Source organism: Notolabrus celidotus, chromosome 1, assembly GCF_009762535.1.
Source record: "Notolabrus celidotus isolate fNotCel1 chromosome 1, fNotCel1.pri, whole genome shotgun sequence".
Lineage (NCBI taxonomy): Eukaryota > Metazoa > Chordata > Actinopteri > Labriformes > Labridae > Notolabrus > Notolabrus celidotus.
Genome location: NC_048272.1, coordinates 9,815,022 through 9,839,054, shown reverse-complemented (window position 1 = coordinate 9,839,054; position 24,033 = coordinate 9,815,022). Strand labels below are relative to the sequence as shown.

Below are 24,033 nucleotides of genomic sequence, written 5' to 3'. Positions count from 1 at the left end.
TTATTCCATGGTATAGTTTTTAGAGATTTCAAGTAATGTTTTTTGGACAAACATGATGTAACCGAATGTACTTTTATGTACTCTTGACTACACTTATGTATTGTGACAATACAACGTTTGGAGATCTTTTTAAAAATACTTTGAATACCTAAGTATTTTTAAAAGCAAGTTCTCCAATAGTTTAACTCAAATAATAATTTGACAGAGACACTTCCACTTGTATTGGAGTAATATTTGACATGAAGTATCTATTCTTTAACTTAAGTAATGAAGCTGTCCACAACTGCATGCTGCCCAGATTTACATGCTGCATTTAGCTGGTTTGGAAGGCATATATTGCATAAAATACACTTTAAAAAGGGCCAATTTGACCCGCAACATAACAGGAGGGTTAATTAGCTAGGACGAGCTTGTGCTGTTGACACTGCTATTATTAGCTATGCTGAAATCATTAATATCACTTCCTACTTTCGGAGCCAAGACGATCTCTTGTCTTACTGACAAACTGACTCAGCCTTTTACATAGACAGGGGTTGAAAGAAGGAAGACAGACAAACGGACACCATGTTCTACTTCAATAAAATGCACATATAACATTTGAGAAGTGCTAATTAAACACGGTTTACAGAGAATGATAAGGTAGATAGATAGATAATACACCAATCGACAGTTCTCAACCCATCGCTGCTGCAGCGTGGGGTTTCCCAGCGCTGACTGCAGGGTTACCGCGCCCATCTCGTCGTTCGATGGCAGGACGAAAGTGTTTCTAGGGAAAGGGCAAATGTTAAGCTTTGCAAACGGGGTACAGTACACGGTTTGGTTTAATGAATTGTAGCGACTTTATAGATTAGCTTTTTTTTGTCTGTCTGAGCAGTTACATCAGTACAGGGCTATAGTGGGTGTGATCCCCCCCTCCTCCCCTCTCCGGTTGGTTGACTGAGGTTGTCAAGCTCCCTCGCTGCTGCTGCTGAGTTCTCGAAGGGCTGCTCCTCGGAAAAACCAACGCTAGCTGGCTAGCTAGTTAGTAAGCTAGCGCTGTGGTGTTCGTTGATGCGTGGATCGGAGGTTTATGCCGTCTTGTTTTCCAGTCAATGCCAAAACGCAAAAACAAACGCAGATTGAATCAGGTAAGGTGAAACAAAGTGATTATCGTGCTGTTTCTTCATCTTTCACTGTAACTGTTAACGCCATTAGCTGATGAATTGTGGCGGAATTGAACGGTCCGGGGGTGGGGTAGAGACTGCTAGCTTCCTAGTCGTTTAGTTAGCTGCGGATGGCTAACATTTAGTTAGCTGTTTTATGTAGAGCGAAGAGGAGTTATTTAAAAAGTGGCTCTATCAGTGAACCCTGGCGCTTATATATGCACCACATTGTTTCCAAACTTATTCCTACATAACTAGCTTGTGCATCCACTCAAGTGAAATAGGTGAAATACAGAAAAAAGCCCCGGCAGCGTTAATATCGGTCAGTAATGCTTGATATCAGTGATGGCCCAGCGGAGCCGCTTCTTGGCCTAATATCCACTACTTAGGGAATAAAAAAGTTTTTTTTAACCATAACTACACTTTAATGTAGCAGCTGAGACATATTAAGTTCTCTGTGGGTTGCTTTGTACTCGAAATGTTACACATACAGATACTGCTGTCAGTTGATGATGACACACTGGGTTGGGCTGGAACAATAAACGTCCCGTAAACAAATTAACAGCAAATATTGGTTATTGGTGGTTACCACAGCACCCTACATGACTTGTTGATTTAAAAAAAAAGCTCATTATCTTCATATCGTTGTAACAGCTCTACCTAATTAACGTGATGTATTGTAGCTGCGTTAACACCCTGTTTTCTTACTGAGTCGAACTAATATGTTAGCACATTGCTGCCTTCCTGCAACGACTCGGCCGCGCCGGTGCAACGCCTTTTACTTGGGTTAGTAATGGTAGTTATTTATCACCAGCTAGCTGATTGGAATGTATGCAGCAATGGATGAAGTATGAGCATCTACTTTGTCAAAACTCGCTACGGTGTATTATTGTGTATTTCCTTTAATTACCTTTCCTTTCCTTTTTTTTCGCTCACTGAGTTGAACAGGCCATCGCCGCCCGACCTTGCAGTTTTACAGGCTTAGTTACACTACGAGATTAGAGAAGCAAATAAATATACTGATGCGTCTTAATTAAATCAACCTTACTCTGACTGCTTTAACGAGATTGTTAGTACATAGGTAAGTGGATTTCTGTAGGCCAAGCTATCGCCGAGTTTCACACTATGTTGGCTTTAAAGCTAACTACATAGCACTCCATATAATTGCGGAAGAGCTGCTTAGTCCTCCCCTGAGTGGCTGTGGGTTCTTTGCATTAGAAGCGACTCTCTCCTACATTTATGTCTTGGTATTCAGCGGATCTTACGGAGGATCATCTTCGTACCGGGTATTTTTTAATGACTCCTTTTAATATTAAAAAGTAATTTGGCGTAACACATTTTTTGAATACTAACTCAGCCCTGCCAGAAGGCCCAGACAGTCAAGCCTGCTAGCAAGCTAACTAGCGGATAGCAGTCTGTAAGATGGCGTTTAGCTGCATCGTCTCAGATTTCCATCAGTGCAAGTCATTTTATCATTACCCTGCACGGCGTACAGTATATGCACAGATTAGATTAGACATATTCAGATACTAATATAATATGAGGTACTTAATGGCGACAATATTCTGCTTATTTGCAACAAAATGTCTCTTTAAATAAGACGAGGTCTTTGTAGTCCAATCTCCTGAACAAATTAGATTAACAAACAGACTGAAACAGCTATCCAGGGGCTATTCAAATCCAATGCAAACTATTCATCTGTTGTAGGCAAATCACAGTACTGCACACAGTGACTAAGTAAACTAACTCAGCTCCACATACTAGGCTGGATAAACCTGTGCAGACAGCACTTGGAATACATTCACCCACTGATCATTCCTGTTTACATTACTGGGTATGTTATTTTTCAACTACATTATTTTGTACACAAATTCCCTGGAAATGCAACTTACCTATGAAGCAAAGATGACACCAATTACACAATTTCTGGTTGCACTTGCTAAACATAGAGGGTCTGTAGGGGGCTTGTGATAGTATCAGCTGTGTTAAAATCCAGGCACTTACTTTAAGCATGTTGTGTGTAAAAGAATTAAGATTAAACTCATCCTTTTATGATTGGGGAAACATATTTCTAATGCCTGGGCTGGATCTGCCAGCTGTTTATGTTAGTGGACATGGATAGGATTAGAGACTCATTGACTGAGGATTTTAGCTTTTAGGATTATGGAGTTGCTCAGTGATATTGCTGGTTATGGCTTTTTCTATGATCCAGCTTTAGACCTGTGAAACATTGCATTATCATCCTTTAACAGTGCAGATAAGCTGACCTCCCCTTTGAGAACAGAGTGCAGAGTCAGGGGATTATTTTTTTAAATGTTAACTGTAGACGCAGGAGCCACCTTTGGAAAATAGCAGGCACAGACTGCCCTTAAGGGACCTGAGTGAAGCTAGTGAGCTCCAACTGTAGGCTGTTTGCCACTGCTCATTGTTTATCATGCAGTCAGCTGACCCTGATCAGGCGCTTGGAAAGCAGAAGTGATGAGGGAGAGGAACTCCTTGCTTGTAAGCATCCACAGAGGTCAATGGGAAATAGTACTTCTAAGTGTGGATTATGAAGGGTAGCTCTAAATATGATTCAAGTTTACACCACTTTTTATTTTACTTTTACTTTTACCCTGTGTAGAAAGATGGTTTAGGATGAAATGGTAAGGATAAAATGACTTGCATCTTGTAATGTTTGATTAAGAGCAACATTTAAATTGGATGTATAGCTGACAGTGTTTTGTAATGCGTAGCTCTTAAAGGTTGACCCTTCAGTTGAGACAGAAACCTGTCAACTTTAACTCATAGTAATAACCAGAACTGGTTTAATCAGATAGGACTATTATGCTGCTAACTCTTGTTGGAGACACAAGTGTGTATATTTCTGCTAAACCCAAACAAAAGTTACTTTGGATCCAGTCTTCACCTCTAAATACCAAAAAACACATTTAAACATGAATACATCTACATGTTAATCAAAAACTACCATGAGAATTAGTGAACTTCATCTGAAATTACAACCCAGCACAACTGAATCAACTTAATTTGAACCTATATACTGAAAAAATAATTAATATCTTTGAGGCAAGTGGTGAATATTTCTCTGAAATATCAGCTTTATCTTCCAAAGTTCAAGGTTAGAAGGAGATTCTGCTATCAGCTGATGATACTGCATACTAATTATATTCCATGACACGTTTATTTAGAGATTAATCAGGGTAAGAGGATAACCTGTGTTTAAAAAGGTCAGCCAATCAGAGGACCTAAAGGATAACATAGCAGAGGCCCAATGCATTGTGTGGCTTGTCTCTAAACCGCCATTGTCATAGGCCTACTGACTGACATACAGCAGGTAAGGTACCTGGGAGGGAGGTTGGTCATTTCAATGGGCTTTATCAGAGGTGCCTACTATCTTTATTTCTTTTTTACATTGCAATTATGCACATTGTGTTATATGCAACATGTTATAGTGTTTGTTTTTCCAAGATACAAAGCGGAGTTGTCTTTCAAGGTCTTGTTAAATATCTTTACAAAGTTGCCTTTTGAGTGTCCTGTTTCAAAAACGGATGTAAAGGTGTTGTTACCTTGCACTTTGGTGAAAATTTGCAAAATTGCATTTTTTTGTAAGCTAACCAGTTCTCTGAATGCTATGGTCAGTACCACAGAAACATCCCGTACCATTTAAACATGCACACTGACACACAATACAGTACAATCAAAAGTGTATGTACTTCTCGTAGACACTCTTAAATAATACATTAAATGGATCTGAGCACAAGGGTATCCATTTTCCAGGATATCTGCAGTTGGTAGATAAGTGACTATGTCTACTTAACCAGCTACAGACCTTATATTAAAAGGGGCTGGATATTTGTTGAACAGATTTACTTGCTTCCAGTATTTTGCATTGTGATACTTTCACACGATAAGTCCTGGACTGTGCATGTGTCATCAAACATTGGAATGATGTGTGTTAGTATGTAATACAAAAATTATAAGCAATTAAAACAACTTGAAAACTTGATTTCTTTGCGTGCCCTTAACTTTAACCTTTGTAATACATTATCTAAAACGATAATTTCCATTGAGTTTTTGGTCTTGCGTGTCCAAGATATGACAGTCGGTGTGAACAAAGTCATTGTTTTGTACAGACGAGTCATTAAAGTTGGAGTGTTTGCTGTCAATCTTCTAGGGCCCCTAAAATAACTGTCTTGAGGTTCCTTCAAAATACCATTGATCTGTTTGGATAAATGAGACTTAGTGTTGTCCAAGATATAGTCTTAAATTTGGGAGAATGCCAAAGATTTTAATTGTTATTTTATCACACAAACTTTTAGACTGCCTTGAGGCTATGTATAAATATAAGTGGCTTATTGATCACTCGGCTAAAATTCTGAGTATCCCTGGGATTGAGGTCAACAGGATAACGACTGCTTTTCGGATCATTGGAAAGTCTTGCCTTAACAGGATTTGTCTGGCAACCTTAACTGTGTGTCAGGATTATGTTAGCGACATTGAGGTGTGAAAGTAAGGTTGAACCATGACCTGTGTTTTACATGTGCTGTAGATAAAAATTAAAAAACAAATTAAACTGATTGGAGCTCCTCTATTGTTAGTCTGCTGTTAAAGAATCTGGTTCTATCAGGGCCAATTTGTTTTAGAGGTGTGTGGATGATTAATGTGCTTCTCTTCATTCTCTGTTTCAGATCAACAAGTGCCCTGGTATCTGGAGTAAGGTAATTGAAAAAGCAGGATAAAATGAGTGAACTGGACCAGTTGCGCCAAGAGGCAGAGCAGCTCAAGAATCAGATCAGAGTGAGTATCAAACACATTTTTTTCACATCATTCCACCCATCATCATTTCAATATCATTTATACTTAAAATAAAAGTTAAAGTCAAAACAATAGAGATGCGTGTGCGGTGAGAATTCCTATCTTAAAGATTTTCCCATTGCTTCCTTTAAGGATGCCAGGAAAGCGTGCGCAGATGCCACACTATCACAGGTACCTTTAAACACTGATTTATTTCTTTGTTCAAAAATCATTTGGGCTGAAATTAACCAGTATACTTGATATTTTGCAGATCACGGCTAATATTGACCCCGTTGGCCGAATCCAGATGCGTACAAGACGAACGCTGCGGGGTCATTTGGCAAAAATCTATGCCATGCACTGGGGAACAGATTCCAGGTAAATAGACTTATGAATGAGCCATGATGTAAAAAGACATATTTGTATATGTAGTTAAATATGTTCAAGACAAATGTTAAGTAAAGTGTGACTGACTGATTAATTAAATATATTATTAATAGAATTAGTCGCTTGTACTGTATCCTGTAGTCATTTTCTTTGGCCAAAATGGATATCTGTATTGGTGTTCTATAACACTGTTCTGATTTGTGTAGGCTCCTGGTCAGTGCCTCTCAAGATGGGAAACTAATTATTTGGGACAGCTATACTACAAATAAGGTAAGCTATGTAATTGACATGGATTAAGGAGGTCACAGTTGCATTTTCAAACTTGCATGGTTGTATTTTCTTTCATAACCAAAGTTATAGCAGCAGTATTGCATTAAGTTGTACTAGAATTAGAGGAAGAGAAATTAAACGTGCTTCATGCATTTGAAATAAATTCGAAGTGCTCCTGATAAGCTCATAAAGAGGCAATTGCTGTGTTCGATTTGTAGTTTCATGGATAGAAATGGTGCACAGTCTGTGTACCTAATAGGGAATGTGGCCTTTTCCATCACATGGTGAAAATTTCAAACAGAAAATCATGCCCTGTCAAGTCCGAGTGAAGTAAAGAAGCCTGCATACTGACACTTAAAATAGGTTTTCTTTGAGTTTGATACAGACAGTAATAAATCCAACTTGGAATTAAAAGATCAAAGATTCATTCTTAAGATGTATCTCTAGAGATTGCAGGCCAGATTGAGGTCAAAATTGTTTATGGGATACTTAAATGTATACAGAGTCTCACAAATAGAAACAGCATTGGTTTTCAGCCTTTGTTAAAACAAGCTTCCACATTGTGCTGCCTGTGAGTGCGCAAAGTACCAGCTTATTGATTGACATATGATATTATCCATCCAAATGGAAATGTTTGATTATACAGGACACTGTCTAATGCTTAAACAGTGCATGCTGTGCTCTGGGTCATTGATGCTTTAGTTTGTGACCTGGTCTGGATGTCTCTCTGATTTTTACATCAGAGCTGTTTTTTTCTCTTGTTTTTTTTACATAAACTAAAGCATTGAAATGGGTAAGTGGATATGTAAAAAGTAGTATGAAAATTAGTAACTGTTTTAAATACTACTTGGTCATTTTTTTTTTGTCATGCTCAAATCCACAGGAAGTAATGCAGGTTATGGCTATCTTACATTGTCAGATCATAATAGCACCCTGACCAACACATTTTTAGTGTTTCAAAAAAAGAGTTCTTTCCACAAAATAGATGAAATGTAACTGTCTTTTCTCTAACATAAAATTGGACTTGTAATTAATTGAATGTTGTTGTGTGCCCTTTGTGGTTTTTTTTGTTTTAGGTTCATGCCATACCACTTCGATCTTCCTGGGTCATGACTTGCGCTTATGCACCGTCAGGAAATTATGTGGCCTGCGGTGGCTTAGACAACATCTGCTCCATCTACAACCTGAAAACCCGTGAGGGGAATGTACGTGTGAGCCGTGAGCTCGCTGGACATACAGGTATGTGTACTGATCTCATTTTTCTATCACCGCACATGATATATCAAGCTTCACAATACAAGTCTGAACAAACTACAAAAGATTGGTTGATGTAATATATCATGGTTGACTTAAATTGATTACAAAAGTGTGATCTTTACTCCGTTTGCCAACTCTAAGTCATGTTAAACCAATACAAAGCCAAGCCTTTATATACTGAAAACTGATGTCTTACTGTACATTGAATATCAATCATTCAGAGATCATTTGAAGTCCATTTGCCCATTTGATATGTTCCCTCCATCATTTGTGATGATTTAGACGCTAGGAGCAGAGATATGGAAAATGAATGCATAAAGTCACACAGAAAGTGTACTAGGAGAGAACTAATAAGGCATCTGAAAGGGTGGGACCAAAATTAGAGTTAAAAATAGTGTCTGTTGTGTCAAAAGTAGCATGTGAGAATTTTAGAAGCTCAGTTCTTTCACATCAGCAAATGACTATACACAGCTAGATATATTCTAAAATAAACCTCCATGTCTTTTAACTCCTTCAATTTTGTTTTTGTTTTATATCAGGATACCTGTCCTGCTGTCGCTTTCTTGATGACAACCAGATTGTTACAAGCTCTGGAGATACCACTTGGTGAGTAAATGGATTGTCTGCATTATGGTGCTTTCTTGTTTTTCTTAATTTATTTTTTATCTAATCAACATTTTGTTGAAAAACTAGTTGGAGAATTGTCAAATCAAATTGTGTATTTTATTTTCTAGTGCACTTTGGGACATTGAGACTGGCCAGCAGACGACTACTTTTGCTGGACACACAGGCGATGTCATGAGCCTGTCATTGGCTCCTGATGCCCGATTATTTGTCTCTGGTGCTTGTGATGCCTCCGCTAAACTCTGGGATGTCCGAGAGGGCATGTGCAGACAGACTTTCACTGGCCATGAGTCCGACATCAATGCCATCTGTGTAAGCTACTCAGAAAAAATAGAAATTGCAAATTTGGAAGTGTTTGTTTTTTCGTATTGTGCATTAAAACCCCTTCATATTACATTTTCAGTTCTTCCCTAATGGCAATGCCTTTGCCACGGGCTCTGATGATGCCACCTGCAGGCTGTTTGATCTGCGTGCTGATCAGGAATTAATGATCTACTCCCATGACAACATCATATGTGGCATCACTTCTGTTGCATTCTCAAAGAGTGGCCGTCTTCTTCTGGCCGGATATGATGACTTCAACTGTAATGTGTGGGACACACTAAAAGCTGACCGTGCTGGTGGGTAGTTGAAGCTGAAATACTTTTGGTCCTTGATACAAATTGATCAAATGTACTTGAGGTTTGCTGTCTTGCGTTCTAACTTACAATTGTTTGACTTTCCTAGGTGTGTTGGCTGGACATGACAACCGTGTGAGCTGCCTGGGAGTGACTGATGATGGCATGGCAGTTGCAACAGGATCATGGGACAGTTTCCTGAAGATCTGGAATTGAAGCCTGAAGGTTTCCTTTTTTTTTAATTATTACCTACATTATTACTGTAGGCTTTTCCTTGTTATCTTAGTTTTACACCCATTTTTGTAAATGTTTGCTGAAGGCTCATGTTTTTCTGGGGCTGAAGTGGAAGCTGAAATGCTTTTTGTGTCACTTTGTGCCCTCCAAAGTGTAAAGAAGTTTATGTTTTAATGAAGTCTCTGTCTGTTTTTAGTCAATTTGCTGGGCTTTATTTTTTGACACACCTGTTAGCTTTAATCTCTGCATTCTCTTTTGACTTGCGTGATCAACGAAACATTCCTGCCCATACAATTTCAATAAATTTTAGGTCAATGTCAACATTGCAATTTGTGAAGCGTAATTTTGTATGAGCCTTGCTGTGTAGAGAAACAAACTTCCTGGGAGGCAGTTCACTGACCAATCGGTACAAGAAGAGGGCAAAATACCAAACCTAAAGAGACTAATAGAGTTTTGTGAGGTCTACCATCAGAACAAAGAATCTTACTCTTCAAAAATGAGGTCCATGATTTTTATGAATTGAGACTCTAACTACACTTGATTAAAGGAGAGACCCAGATGGCAGGCTCCCAAAAGGGCCAAAAGCTCTCTACAGAAGGCTGTAGCTGTAATGATATACATGTAATTATAAAACAGCCTCATGACAGCCTTTGAAATTAGATAGATGTTTATTTAAACTTGGCCCATTATGTTTGACAAGAGACCTTGATAGTGGGTCAGAAAACTAGACCAGGCTAGATTAGTTAAATTCTAAATGTCATCTGTCTTTGTTTCCTAGATGTTCTTTTAACTCCAAAGTTGACTGGAAGACCATTACAACTTCAGAATGTTCACAGCATCTTCTCAACACTGTTTAAACTGACTTGGACACCACAAAATCGAAGGGAAACCAATGCCTTTCCTACACAAAGAAGAGCACAATTGTTTATCACCTAGTTAAGAAAGGATCTCCTGTGGTATCAAATCAGAAACTTGTGCATTCCTTCTCGGACCATTTTATGTTACCTTGAAAGAGAAAAAGAAAAAAAAACAACACTATCATCCCATGCAAATGTGTGCGTCTAGAAAGCAAATGTTGGAGTGTAATTGTACAAATTATTTAACTTTTTTTTTTTTTTTTTTTTTTTTTAAGAATTCTATTCTGATGGTTTATTCTTGATGGCTTTTTTTTTTTTGTCATATTTCTTTAGTGGTTTTAGATATATTTGAATTACTGCTTGTCTTTCTAATCCAGTTAAATCATATTCAACAGATGAGAGAAAAACGTACAGCAAGTAATGCAAGTAAAAGCTTGGATCATATTACACGAGCAGCTTTCAAAATGTCCATGATGTATTTATATACTAGCTGTTTTTGTTTCATCACAGCCTTTTGCACATGAAGAAGCTTCGCCTCTCAACTATACTATGTTAACTAACCAAGCACATGCTCTAAGTTATGAATGCTCATTCCAGTACAAAAGGAGTTATTACGAGTAACTTATACAGTTAACCCCCTTAATTCTTGTACATGCCTTTAAATCTGGATGGGACGGGGTGGGGTAGCAAAGTAGGTGCTGAGATAATTGGGGCATGGCTGGATTTTATTATATGGAAGGGGGGGTGGGGGCGGGGGGGATTGTGTTTAGTATCCACTTTGAGTGAAACACCTCACCTGACTAAATAGACACTTCCTTTGCTTGGGACTGCAGTTGCAACTCTGTGAATGAAATGTACAAATCAATGTCTGAAAATAATGGTCTGATGTTTTAAGTTAAGACATTTAATTTTGTCTGCCATGAGTTAATTTAGATGTGCATGCTGTAGACTTGCTTTCAATGGTGCAAATTCCTAGATTTTTTTTTGTTTGTTTCTCAAAAGGAGAGTAACCTATTGATCGAACTTAATAGAAGCCAATTTTTTTGGCTCCAACTCTGCATACATCATGTACTAATACTGGTAATGCTATGCACCAGAGTGAGCAAGAGTGGAGAAAGAATTAATATTGATCGCATTCTTAGTGTACAATATGCTTACCAGTTCTATTGATGCCAATTTTTGTAATAATTATAACAATCATTGTGAGAATTCTATCCTTGACAAGTCCTTTTCTCTCCTTCAAATCTTCACACTCAATGGAACAAAAACGTCCTCACATACTGTCCATACAAAACTTTTGTACATTTTTTCTTGGTCTTAAATTGAAAATCAAGAGCATCTGAATGATAACATTTCACTGTATACAGAAGCACTTTTGTTAAAGTTGTGACATATTTTCACTTTTCCTTTTTTTCTGCGATGATGTACAATAAATGTGATGTATTTGTGTGTGGCCACAAGTGAAAATGCAATTCAACTGAGACAGATTCCCTTTTCTCTTTCCATTAATATTATAGAGCTCTGCACCCTTATGTACCTTTTCACTTTTTGTATTTCATTTCAGTCTGTTGGTGTTACACGGTGAGCTGGATGCAAGATAGATACTGTACTAAATTGTACTGTTATTGATTGAAAAATGTAATAAAAAGCTGTTTGAGATCTCTTTGTTGAATTGAGTCTAAAATCTGCACCAAACTGTTCATTTGTGTTGGATTTGATAATTGGTTGGAGTGAGTCATTTAGCTACTGATCTACTTTGTGGTCTGTAATGCATAATTAATCTGCAGAGATGGACCTTTATTTGTTCATGGAAGGCAAGGGCTAAATTTGGGCAAAAGAAAAACAGTTGATAGTAAGAGTAAACATTATTAAAATTTGGGATTGCTTCCTGTATTTTACTACAATGGCAACAAATCTTTTGTCGACTTACAATTGGCCACTTCTTTCTTGGCACTAGACCTCAAAGTTGGTGTTGCCATAAACTTTAATTTCAGGATATCTTCCATTTAAAATACTGTGCATTTTCATTACAAAAATCAATGTACTTACTACATAAGTATGGCTCAACTTCTCGTGGGTTGACAGATAGTTCAACTGAATTACACTGTTTGTCTCATCCCTAACACAGGTACTTCGAATCATTTTATTTTCTAAAAGGTGTAAAAGAAGATGACCAACAAATCAAACTACTTGAGCATTAGTTTTCTGACAGGATGGCTACTCTACTGTCAAATGAATTGATATAGTCCTATTAAACAACCCATTATAATGTCTTGGCATGCACTCAGGCTTATAACTCATCAAACATTATCCTTAACTTCACAGAAAACATGTGGAGTATTTTATTGGTATCCAAAAAATGTGTAACTAGATTACTATTACTTTCGGGCCAAACTAACCTAAGTGGTTGGGTGAACAATTTCAGGTGATGTTTACATTGGCATGCACCTGCACAGACCAATATCTTGAATCACACAGTGATGTTTTTGTTATACACACTCTTATGCTGTATTTAAGAAATTAGGTTGTCTTAAAGTCAAGGTATACTAATAAGGTTGAGAAATAAATCAAATCATCTTTATTAATATAGCACTTTACACAACACAGTTGATCTAAAGTGCTTTACAACAGAAAATAAGATAAGATATTACTTTAATGATCCCCTGGGGGGGAAATTCAGTTGTTACAGCAACCCAAACATAAACAATCAAGAAGAAGTTTCAATAAGTAAAATAAAATAAGATAAGTAAAAATAGAATAGATAAATAAAGCTAGAATACAATTTATATATATATAATGTTACAATGGAAATTAGATTAAATAGCAGTAATTACAGGCAGTATTAGAAATGATTCAGTAGTGACAGGTTGACATTTATTTATTATTTAATTTTCCTCATCTGTCATTACCAACCATAAATAAACACAAACAGAGGAAGAGAGAGGGAAAGAAGAGTGGTAAGAGAGCAATGTAATAAAAAATGAAATTAACAGTAATAATAACAGCAGTTATGACAAGACTACATACAAGGACTCTACCTCAGCTGCTTTTGCACATTAAACCATTTACTTTATCTCCATTACTGTCTGCACCTTAATATCATTTGCACTATTATCTATTTTCATTTGTTCATTTTTAAACTGTCACGGCACTGCACTTCCTGCACTGTGTACATCGGCTGTTTTTGACTGTATTTTATTAGAATTTTATTGTATTTTATATTTAAATTTTTGCTATTTTATTTGGAAGAGAGAAACAGCATCTCGATGTTCTTGTTTGCATTCGTACATATGGTGAAAATTGACAATAAAAACCTTTGAATCTTGAGGAAATACAATTAACAGTGCAGTGAGTATCTGAGCCAGTGTGGTTAGGGGCAGCTAATTAATAAATGTTCTTTTTGAGACGACTTTTAAATAGTCTCGACAGATGTGGAGAATCGGATGGTAGGGGTGGTGGTGGTGGGGGGAATTCCACCAATTTTGGGGCACAGAATAAGATCTGGCGTAATGAAGTACAGACTCCGTTCACTGTATATTTATTTCAGAGATGTACGGCCTAAGCTGCCGCCATCTTCCCATCCCAGCTCAGGGTAGTCAATCGAATCTGCTGTATTCTCTGAACCTGGCCTAGTATATTCCCTCGCAGGAGGGGAGGGGGGGGGCATGATATATGTATAAGCGATAAAATGTATTACATTTTAGTTTACAAATTAAAAAGCAAAACATATTTACTGTAACAACTGGATTAGTAATGCAACGTTTTCCGTAAGAATAATCCAATGAATGCTTGTGTGAATGACTTGCTCTAGACAATAATATCCCCACGGAATGAAATGGTTCAGTCCAGTGACGTACTTCCTTTTTCCGCTTACATGATGCCATTTTGGTAGGCCTCATTCAGTGGTTTCGTCTTTCGCCTCGTGCAAAAACATTGCATGTTGTAAGTAGAAATTATTTGATAAGAGACGACTCCAGTGTGTGGTTGACATTGTTCGCGTTTAGTCACTTCGGCAGACGCCATTCTAAGGAAATCATTTATGTTGGATTAGTTATCGCGGGACGTACGCATTTTGTATTACGCGGCGGCACAGTCGAACAGTCGTCGTCCAGTGTTGACGACACGGCTCCCAGCGAACAAAGGAATACTAAGGTCGATACATTTTCGTTTTTGCAACCACAGGATAGATATTGTTTATGTCTTAATTTAATGTTCAGCTTTATTTGATGTCATTTTGTATTGTATGTTGACTTGAGACGTTTATCTACCAGATTCAACAAACAAAATCAGCCGGACTCATTCAGTCCTTTGAGGGCTAGCCGATTGTGGACAATCAGCGAGCTTACTGCAAACTTTGGTTTTGTTTTGATACATCGAGAAGCCTTCCTTTTTTTAAAAAACAAAAAAATGGCTGAAGTATACATAAAAGTGGCAGAGGAGGAAAACGAGGAGCCCATGGAGATCCCATCCGAAGACGACGGCACTGTTCTGCTTTCAACCGTGGCAGCTCAGTTTCCAGGGGCGTGCGGCCTGCGCTTCAGGAGCCCCGTGTCTCAGTGCATGCGAGGAGTGCGTCTCGTGGAGGGGGTCCTGCACGCTCCAGAGAATGGATGGGGGAATGTCGTATATGTGGTGAACTATCCAAAAGGTAGATATCAACCCCATCGTTGTGTTTGGGGAACACTGTGTGCGATTATGTGACCAGATGTAACGTTATTTATAATTCATGGTGTAGCTTGTTGCAGCCTCTGAAAATAGACGAGAAGGACGTGACACGTTTTGTGACGCCCACAAATTCATTACGCTAATAAACAAAGCAGGACAACTGTTTTGATTGATAGCACTGGTATGTGCCTCAACAAAACAAGTCTTACAACAACTTAGGGACATACACTTGTTGAGACTCACCTGCTATGAATTGGTTTTTACTGATTCTGGACTGGAAATACTGCACAGAAAACTGTAAGATAAGATATACTTTATTGGTCCCCCTTTGGGGGAATTTCTTTTGTAAGATCAGCTTACAACACGGGACAGGGGAATACAACAATGTACTGACATATTTAAAAAATAATAATAGAAATGACAAAGGTAAAATAGAATAAAATAAAGTGAAATAAAATATGGCAACTATTACAGATGTATACACACTGTGTACACTTCTATCTGATTAATAGATAAGGTAAGTTAAGTAATATAATTTTATACGTAGAAAGGTGTAAGTACTGATTATCTACTTCTCTCCTGGAAACCCCTACTACAACTTTCATAATGTCAACTCGTTGTTCACCTGTCTCTTATCTCAATGTACGTCTAATTTCAAAATGTTGGTTTGTGTTGACATACCCCCAGACAACAAGAGGAAGATGGAGGAAATTGATGCCTCCTCTGCGGTGAAAATGAAGAGAGGAGACATGAAGACATCTGACCTGATAGTCCTGGGTCTTCCTTGGAAAACAACTGAGCAGGACCTCAAAGACTACTTTAGCACATTTGGAGAAGTCATCATGGTTCAGGTATAACAGTAAAAACTTTGATTGAATGGCCACGGTTACATGATGTTTTTTAATTCAGAATTAATTATTCAGAATTAAATAATTTGGAATTTGAAGTATTCTCCTTCGCGTTAACATGGAAATAGTAATTCCAAATTGAGGTTTACATGGAACACACATTTAATCGTCTTTATTCAATTCTGCTTCAATTCCGGTCTGGGGGTTAGGAAGGGTTCTGATTGGACAGGGGCGAGTGTGACACATTTTCGGTTACAACATGGAAGACCACACAATAAGTACAATTTTCGCTTTAATTTTGATGTATAGTTTTGAATAAGCAGCTCGACACAAACATACTGCTTCACTTTCGTCAGCTGAGGAGGAGAAGAGAGATAGAGGACCGGAGAAGGGAGGCGGAAGACCGTACTTTGACGAATCAAAGCCAGTTATTACAACAGCTGCTCTACCTAAGCCTGAAATATGTGCCCTCTAGCGGGGAATATGTGCGTCATCGCGACAGGACAAGGGAACGAGCTTGCGCAGAACGACCGGAATTAATTTAAAGCGGAATGAACGTATACATGATTGAGAGATTATTCTATTCGGGTTTGGTATCAGAATAAACCAGCAACTTACTTTGGATTTAAGTTTAATTCGGAATGGTCATTTTCATTCGGAATTAGGTGTTTACATGGTCATTTTTAATCTTTTAAAAGAGGATTTAATTTTAATTCTGAATTAAAAGTCTCATGTAAATGTAGCCAATGTACTTCTGCCAGGGTTATATGCAATGGCTGGATTGTCAGTGCTGAGTGGTTGTTTGTCTCTCAGGTTAAACGAGATGCTAAGACTGGCAACTCCAAAGGATTTGGCTTTGTGAGGTTCACAGAGTACGAGGCTCAAGAAAAGGTGATCTCCCAGCGCCATATGATTGATGGAAGATGGTGTGACTGCAAGCTCCCTAACTCGAAGGTGAATCTGGTAATGTCAATGCGTATATCCATCTCTTAACCGTTAAAATGGTTAAACACTCCACAAGAAGTAGAATTAATCTCCTCCCCGCTTCCCTCCCTCAGCAGGGACCAGACGAGCCGCTGAGGAGCCGAAAAGTGTTTGTTGGCCGTTGCACAGAAGACATGACCACTGATGACCTAAGGCAGTTCTTTATGCAGTATGGAGAAGTCACAGATGTCTTCATCCCTAAGCCATTCCGTGCTTTTGCTTTTGTCACATTCGCAGATGATCAGGTATGATGTTAAATGTTATGAAAGCACTTTCTGTTGTAGTGCTATCACTGCTTGGATGACCTGATTCATGTCTTTGTCCTCACAGGTTGCCCAGTCTCTCTGTGGAGAGGACCTAATAATCAAAGGTGTCAGCGTTCACATCTCAAATGCAGAGCCCAAACACGGCAATAGGCAATTTGATCGTACAACACGGTTTGGAAATGGTTTTGGAGCTCAGGCATTTACCAGCAGCAGAAGTAGTGGGTTAGGGAGCAGCACTAACAGTAGTTTGGCAAACTTTGGGTCCTTCAGTCTGAACCCTGCCATGATGGCTGCTGCTCAGGCTGCTCTGCAGAGTAGTTGGGGTATGATGGGTATGCTGGCTAGTCAGCAGCAAACATCCACCTCTGGCAGCACCTCCAGTGGAACAAGCTCAAGCAGAGACCAGAGTCAGTTTTCTAGTACAGGTAACAGCAACTATGGCACTAGCTCTGCTAGTCTCGGCTGGGAACAGGGTCCAACTCTACAACAAGTGGAAGTGGGTTTAGCTCAGGTTTGGGTCGAGTATGGAGTCAAAGTCGTCTGGGTGGGGTATGTAAGTTAAATGTTTGTATGGTAAGTATTGTGAAAAAGATGAGTCTTTTCAAAGTTTATTTCTGGTGTTGATGCGTATCTGAAAACTTAACACTTTTGTGGAAGATGTTTTGTACATTTGGAAAAATGCTAAAGATTTAATTTAGAACGTGGCGAATTGAGTTGTTTACCAGGATGTCTGACTAAAGTGCTATTTTTGATGTCTCATTCGTTTGTATCCATTTCAACTGGATTCTCTAATGCATGTATTGTAAAATGTGATATAACCATTTTGAAAATGCATGAATGTTTGTGGTTCACCATTATCCGGCTTTGTCATCGACCCAAAAGGCAATCTTGCATTGAGAAGAATCTGGTTGAAACCTAAATGTTTTAAGTGCAACTTTATTTGCAGTCAAGTTCTGTGGAAAAGCCTTCATTGAAATCTCTTCTGCAGTTCACCTCTCTTCCATTTTCCTGTGAGGAAGCTCCTCTTTGGCAGCATTCTTGGGGTGATATCGGTATCAATCTCCCTCTTCCCACCTGTAAATGCTATGCCATCAAAGAACGGCTTCACCACGCATGTTCTAAGAGACGGTGGGTGTTTTCACTTTTATCCACTTTTAATGGAAAGAACTGCGCAACTGACATTTTAAGAACTGATGAGTGCGATTGAGGATGGCTTGTGACGAAGAGTGAAGCGATGAGTGAGCGAACGGAGAGAGACGCGTGAAACGGACTGGTTGTGCGGTGAAAGAGCCCAATTTGACTGCTTTTTGAGTGTGTGAGTGGAAGCTGCAGATGCTACGAACGCCTCTCCTAACATGGACATTCTTTAATTAGTACTTCAAGATTTTTTTTTTAAGCTTTGCAAGTTTTTCCTTACTCTTAAGTATGTCGATCAAGTGCAGAAATATCAAAATGTAGTGGAATGTTGTGATGAATATTTGTATTGCTTATATTATCTGATTTGAATGCTGTATGGTGTGTGCTTTCATGTTATTGAACTGATCTGTAAGTGTGTTCTTGATGTGGATGACACCTGCTGAAGACTCTGGGGGACGCGAGTGATAGTGTGAGAACGTGGAGGTGTGTGTCCAATGGTTCCCAGTAGCTCTTGTTGTTTGTGGGGTGTTTATAAAAAATGTCAAATGAAGGGAGTTCTCTAATAAAGTTCATTTGAATAGATGCTTAGTTGATACTACTTGAGTCCATTTGTCAAATAAAAAAACATCTAATTCGATTCACATATCTAGGGACCTTGGGCTCTGCTGGTCGAGGTCTCCGTTTGAATCCTGACTGAGGTCTGTTCTGAAGAACGAAGACGGAAGTACCAACACTTTCAGTGTGTGGCCTTCTCAGACATGACATGGGGTAGTACCTGTCTTTTTGCTGCTTTTGATGGCTTTTAGAGTGAATTGTCCTTCATAGATCATTCACAGCTAGTTTTAAGGTTAGAGGATAGTTTTGTCTATATCTGAATCTTAGACACAAGCTCAGCGATGTGGAATTGCATATATCACTTCGTTATTGCTAATTTGGGTAAAGTATTCAAGTGATGTTTGTATAGTCTTAAACACCAAGTGGCCACTTTTAAGGACCACCTGTATGATCTACTACAGTGTAACAGTTGTGTTTACCAGTGGGCTATACTTTATATTCAGCATCACTGTGTTGAGTGTCTGATGAGCCTTCTTAGTTTGTCAAATGGCAACCAAAAGTTGTAAATTAAGCAAATTGTGCCTTAACCCTACAGGAGAGCTCCAACTTAAACAGGTGTTTTTTTATATTTGTGATTATCCTGTATGCACAGTTTTTTAATCAAACATTTTTAAAAATCAAAGTTTAGTTTTGTTAAAGGGAGCCCCTTTAATCATCAGACCTAAATGTTAAAACACAACTCAACCCCTAAATTGTCTTAAGCGGTGTAATACAGATTTTCTGGCAGGTGTATTAGATTGCACAGGTGGTTCTGACAGTGGCACATGTACTCTATGGTAAGTGGTAAACGCACCAACAGATCATTTTGGAGATTAATAGCAGGTATATTAGTTGTCCCAGCTTCTCTAATAGATTTTTTAGTTTGCATCAGGCTTTTTTGTAGTTACTGTGACTTAGAATGGACTTTATCAATAAAACAAATCAAAAAAAATCATAAGGCATTATTTTGTCTGGACACAAATGCCTAATGCATTATAATTTGACAGATCAGCAGGTCCCAGGGTAGATGACGCTTGAAAATGATTTGCTCAAAAATACTGTGATATGAAATAAGACACGCTGTGAATTTTATTAAAGTTTCAATGCATGCTTCCCATAAATTAGCGATCGTACTTTGTTAAACTCAATGTTATGTATTGGTCTGCCTTGATGTTGATTTGAATGTTGGGCTTCAGTGAGACACTGCTGGCCTGCCTGTGTCTTGTCATTCTCTGCCTTCCTCCTCAGTGTCTCTGCTCTTCCTCTTCCCGGTATTCTTCTTTTTCAAATCCCTCTGCTCCTGGTTCAGTTCTTCACTTTTATTTTGTATGTAGATGGACTGAAATAAATAAAAGCAAATTAAACATTACTTTTGCTGTCTACTGTAGAATATATATCCCTACACAGTTCCAGTACATCATTAGGATGAAACATGCTTGTGTTGTTTTACAGTGACTGGCATTGGTACATTTGGTTGATTTGACTTGATGTAACATATTGACAGTGCTGTATAATGTAATTCGGGCAACAGACTGGAAATAACTCACTAGTGTCTTGTTGCGCCGGGCTACAAGCTTCACATCTTCTGCAGACACTGTGCTTCTTTTAGCATGCCTGAAACCGATATGAGAATGTCAAATGAGAATGCAATGTGACAATATTAGTTCTGCTAAAAATTAAAGGTTAGTGAGAATGGTTGTTTGTCTATAATGAATCATGCCATAAAAGTACAGATTCTTACCTCGCAAAAGCCTCCAGGTCTTTGGCAAATATATCTGAAATTAGCAAAATAAGTTTGGACTGAAATGTGGCAATGCAGAGTAACATCATATTCTTTGACATAAGGGGTCAGAACATTACTCCTTAATAATTTTGAAGCACCTATCATACACTTAACACTACTTCTGCACCTTTTGTTGTGCTGAAAAAATGTGTCCCTGTGTCCAAATTGAGTTTTTCATATCAACTCATTCACCAGTTAAGCTGCCTTTCAGGCTAATTTCTCACTTAATTTTACTTAAAATAATATACATCAGATTTTTAACACGTTGCATCTCAGTTCAATGTCTTAAATCTTAAATGATCTTAAATCTTAAATGATACAGAAATCTCAGAACCATTTCTCATTTCACCTAAATTCCATTACTTTTTCATCTATGTTAAAAAAACAAATCAATGTATAGTATTTTTGAAAAATGTTTTGCAAAAGCAAAGTCAGCAACTAATGTTTGCAACCATCAATGAAAGCAAGTCCTTGATTACCTATTGGCCACTATTTGTGTGGCCTGTCTACGGTGGCCCTGAAGTGCAAATCACAACGGCAATTCAGTAAACACTACAACATTAACCAAACCGGAAGAAGTAGGAAGGTTTTCTAATTTGCCGTTGTGATTTGCAATTCAGGGCCACTGTATGAATCAAATGGGCTTACACTTACATTAATTTTAAACCCAAATTCTCATTGAGCAGATGACAGTAAACAAACAAAAATGATGACATTTTACTAAGTAGCAACTTGTTGAGAATCACAAGTTAATACAACAGTATATGTATGCATTATAAATGTCAATATGATGTGTGTCCCATATGACTTGTGGTGTAGTCTGCTGTATCTATTATTGTTTCACACCCACCACATTGTCTGAAAGCTGTCTCTGTTATCGCTGCTATGACCTGACGACTGAACTCTCTCCGGTTGTCCTCTCCGGTTCTCTGACACAGCCGACCCACTGTAAAATGCACGGCGGCCTTTAACCTCTGAAATGTCAACATGATATCACATTAAAAACACTAGTTACATGTCAACTTGTACAATATACAACACACACTGGAAAAACTCAAAATCTCAAGTGAAATTGTCTAACTTGTAGTCAAAATGTCTTCTCCCACTTGATTTAAGATACATTTACTTAACAAGTAACATTTGAGCAAGATAGAGGGACGTGTTTTAAGACAATGCATCTTAAATATCTTGTTCAGTCAAACATTCTTGAAATTATCTTGTTTTGAGTTGTAATGTAGAAGAAACAAGGTTTATTTTACATTTCATATATTTTTCAAGCTGAGATCTTATTTGTAGAAGACAGACACTCTTGATTTTAAACAAACACTTGACTTGATTTAAGTAAATGCATTTTATTGGAGAATCTATCAGAAAACAGTTCCATTGATAAAAGAAAGAAAGAAAGAAATAAAGAAAGGAAACTTTCAGGCACTGTTTCTTCTAAATCATATAAAAATATACATCCTCAAACTACACGCACACAATGAAACACCTACGTTTGAGCATAGCTGGCTTATCCTTGAAAAACAACATGACTGAATATTAGTATATGCAGCCAACTATGAGAAGATATTGCATCTCAAAATGCTCAAATTAAACTTTGTAATCTTATATCAAGTACAAGATGGTCTTAACCCTAGAGAAGTGCTGCTATAATACAACTCAAATTAAGGTGAATATATCTCAAATGAAGATGTTGACATGAAATGTATTGGTGCAAAAATCTTTTTTTGAGTGAAAAAATACTAATTGTTAGCATTCCTAGCTTATACTGAGACACTGAGCTTTAAAATACTAGTAAAATAAGTTTTCCCTGCTAATTTTAAGATCACAGTTTTCTAAATATTACGTCTTATTTTAACAAATCTTGCCTAGCAAATTTTCACTTGTTCTATTGGCAGATTTTTTGCTCATTTCAAGATAAAAGTAACTTGAAATAAGTTTTTTTTTTCTTGTTTTTGGAGGGGCATTTTTTTCCCAGTGCAGCAAGTCACATTTTTCTATCAGTTGCTTTCTGTCCCTACCGTTAATGGTTAGCTAGCCTGGTCATGTAGCCTGGTTTATTAGCTAACTTATATTTCTAACACAACTGACTGAACTGTTCTTAAAACAATGCTCTTAAAAAATGCTCTTACCTGCTGCGTCTCGTCCGTGTTGACAGACATTATATTGCGAACAAACTTGTCAACAACCACAACTTGTAGCGAAGACTACTTGGAGTTAAAGCTCGTGAAATATAGGCGTGAAAGTGGAAAAAACACAGGTTAATTCTCCAATGTTTGTTGTGTACTCTGAGTTGACCGCAGGCTGCAAAAGAAAACTCGCGGTAAAAACATTGAAGCAAACCGAAGACTGTTCAGATTGTATTTGTTAACATTTCTACAGAGCCACCTTGTGGTGTGGAGGAGATACTGCGGCTAAAAACAAGTCTATTCTTTGTGGCTTTAGTGACATGTCTCCTCTGAATTCAGCGTAGGGACTGTGATATATGTCAGTTGTATACCTCCATTGGGCACTTTGGTCGACAGATGCTTACCCAGCTAACAGGGAATGTTCTCACCACAATGGCTAACATTCCCTATGGGTTCTAATTATGTTTAAAGAGAAGGTTTTGAGTGTAATATTCAAAGAACATCTTAAGGATGTAATCAATTTAAAAATGTTCCCTTTTTGTAACCAATAATGAAAGAATATTTTGTCTTTAACATTCAGATGATGTTTTGATAATATTCTTTAGGTAACAGATAATGTTTTGAGTGTATCATTCAAAGAACATCTTAAGGATGTTATCAATTTAAAAATGTTCCTTTTTTTGTTAACTATTAATGAAAGAACATTTTGTCTTTAAGATTCAGATGATGTTTTGATAATATTCTTCAGGTAACAGACAAGGTTTTGAGTGTAACATTCAAAAAACATCTTAAGGATGTCTATCAGTTTAAAATGTTCCTTTTTTAACTATCAATGAAAGAAAAACATTTTGTCTGTAACATTCAGATTGTGTTCTTTAATATTCTTTGGGTAACAGATTATTGAATGTTTTCTATAAAATGTTCCCATAATGTTACCCAAAAAAACAAAAAAGCAACATCCTCAAAGCAACATGTAAAAAATATTTTCGGGATGTTCCTGACACCTCAAATCCCAAAATGTTTTATTTAAGCATTCTGGTGATATTTAATTAGCACAAAGACAGAATGTTTTATCTTTAACATTCAGATGATGTTTTGATAATATTCTTTCGGTTACATACAAGGTTTTGAGTGTAACATTCAAAGAACATCTTAGTGATGTAATTGATTTAAAAATGTTCCTTTTTTGTTAACTATTAATGAAAGAATATTTTTTCTTCAACATTCAGATGCTGTTTTGATAATACTCTTTAGGTAACAGACAAGGTTTTGAGTGTAACATTCAAAAAACATCTTAAGGATGTTTATCAGTTTAAACATGTTCCTTTTTTAAATATCAATGAAAGAAGAACATTTTGTCTTTAACATTCAGATGATGTTTTGATAATATTCTTTAGGTAACAGATTATTGATTTTTTTCTAAAAAATAACAAAAAAGCAAC

The 24,033-nt window shown here is 37.5% G+C and overlaps 3 protein-coding genes across 10 annotated transcripts; 2 read left to right on the top strand and 1 right to left on the bottom strand.

The window, feature by feature from the left end:
* Nucleotides 1-682: 682 nt before the first annotated feature.
* gnb1b (guanine nucleotide binding protein (G protein), beta polypeptide 1b) lies at nucleotides 683-11,841 on the top strand. 4 transcript variants are annotated; one of them, XM_034680207.1, is made up of 11 exons: nucleotides 683-1,127; nucleotides 5,831-5,939; nucleotides 6,090-6,128; nucleotides 6,208-6,314; nucleotides 6,530-6,593; nucleotides 7,670-7,832; nucleotides 8,390-8,456; nucleotides 8,585-8,786; nucleotides 8,878-9,094; nucleotides 9,201-9,316; nucleotides 10,104-11,841. In XM_034680207.1, the coding sequence occupies exons 2-10, from the start codon at nucleotides 5,883-5,885 to the stop codon at nucleotides 9,305-9,307; spliced, it is 1,023 nt and encodes a 340-aa protein (XP_034536098.1). In that variant the 5' UTR covers nucleotides 683-1,127; nucleotides 5,831-5,882; the 3' UTR covers nucleotides 9,308-9,316; nucleotides 10,104-11,841. The 4 variants fall into 4 exon arrangements, with proteins under 4 accessions (XP_034536098.1, XP_034536090.1, XP_034536107.1 ...); XM_034680199.1 differs by having other exon boundaries at nucleotides 9,201-11,841; XM_034680216.1 differs by lacking the exons at nucleotides 683-1,127; nucleotides 10,104-11,841 and adding an exon at nucleotides 1,798-1,928 and having other exon boundaries at nucleotides 9,201-9,650.
* A 2,215-nt stretch (nucleotides 11,842-14,056) lies between these two features.
* Nucleotides 14,057-20,045, top strand: tardbp (TAR DNA binding protein). 5 transcript variants are annotated; one of them, XR_004631811.1, is made up of 7 exons: nucleotides 14,057-14,334; nucleotides 14,454-14,830; nucleotides 15,535-15,698; nucleotides 16,509-16,649; nucleotides 16,754-16,924; nucleotides 17,010-18,073; nucleotides 18,733-20,045. XR_004631811.1 is itself a non-coding variant. In XM_034687112.1 (6 exons), the coding sequence occupies exons 2-6, from the start codon at nucleotides 14,590-14,592 to the stop codon at nucleotides 17,505-17,507; spliced, it is 1,215 nt and encodes a 404-aa protein (XP_034543003.1). In that variant the 5' UTR covers nucleotides 14,057-14,334; nucleotides 14,454-14,589; the 3' UTR covers nucleotides 17,508-18,670. The 5 variants fall into 5 exon arrangements, 3 of the variants coding, with proteins under 3 accessions (XP_034543003.1, XP_034542997.1, XP_034542981.1); XR_004631806.1 differs by having other exon boundaries at nucleotides 14,058-14,334; nucleotides 15,523-15,698; XM_034687112.1 differs by lacking the exon at nucleotides 18,733-20,045 and having other exon boundaries at nucleotides 17,010-18,670.
* Nucleotides 19,738-22,850, bottom strand: cenps (centromere protein S). The gene is made up of 5 exons (XM_034687138.1): nucleotides 22,595-22,850; nucleotides 21,310-21,433; nucleotides 20,418-20,451; nucleotides 20,224-20,290; nucleotides 19,738-20,015 (listed from the first exon to the last, which is right to left on the bottom strand). The coding sequence occupies exons 1-5, from the start codon at nucleotides 22,622-22,624 to the stop codon at nucleotides 19,902-19,904; spliced, it is 369 nt and encodes a 122-aa protein (XP_034543029.1). The 5' UTR covers nucleotides 22,625-22,850; the 3' UTR covers nucleotides 19,738-19,901.
* Between the last annotated feature and the right edge of the window lie 1,183 nt (nucleotides 22,851-24,033).

What these genes read in the sequence shown, in the direction of transcription:
- gnb1b (XM_034680207.1), top strand. Translation starts at nt 5,883, where the DNA reads ATGAGTGAACTGGACCAGTTGCGCCAAGAGGCAGAGCAGCTCAAGAAT. An exon ending in CCGACATCAATGCCATCTGT is followed by an intron (nt 8,787 to 8,877) that starts GTAAGCTACTCA and finishes TTACATTTTCAG; the next exon opens with TTCTTCCCTAATGGCAATGC. An exon ending in ACTAAAAGCTGACCGTGCTG is followed by an intron (nt 9,095 to 9,200) that starts GTGGGTAGTTGA and finishes TGACTTTCCTAG; the next exon opens with GTGTGTTGGCTGGACATGAC.
- tardbp (XM_034687090.1), top strand. Translation starts at nt 14,590, where the DNA reads ATGGCTGAAGTATACATAAAAGTGGCAGAGGAGGAAAACGAGGAGCCC. An exon ending in GCAAGCTCCCTAACTCGAAG is followed by an intron (nt 16,650 to 16,753) that starts GTGAATCTGGTA and finishes TCCCTCCCTCAG; the next exon opens with CAGGGACCAGACGAGCCGCT. An exon ending in TCACATTCGCAGATGATCAG is followed by an intron (nt 16,925 to 17,009) that starts GTATGATGTTAA and finishes TTGTCCTCACAG; the next exon opens with GTTGCCCAGTCTCTCTGTGG.
- cenps (XM_034687138.1), bottom strand. Translation starts at nt 22,624, where the DNA reads ATGTCTGTCAACACGGACGAGACGCAGCAG. An exon ending in ACACGGACGAGACGCAGCAG is followed by an intron (nt 21,434 to 22,594) that starts GTAAGAGCATTT and finishes TTGACATTTCAG; the next exon opens with AGGTTAAAGGCCGCCGTGCA. An exon ending in CCCGGCGCAACAAGACACTA is followed by an intron (nt 20,016 to 20,223) that starts GTGAGTTATTTC and finishes TATTTATTTCAG; the next exon opens with TCCATCTACATACAAAATAA.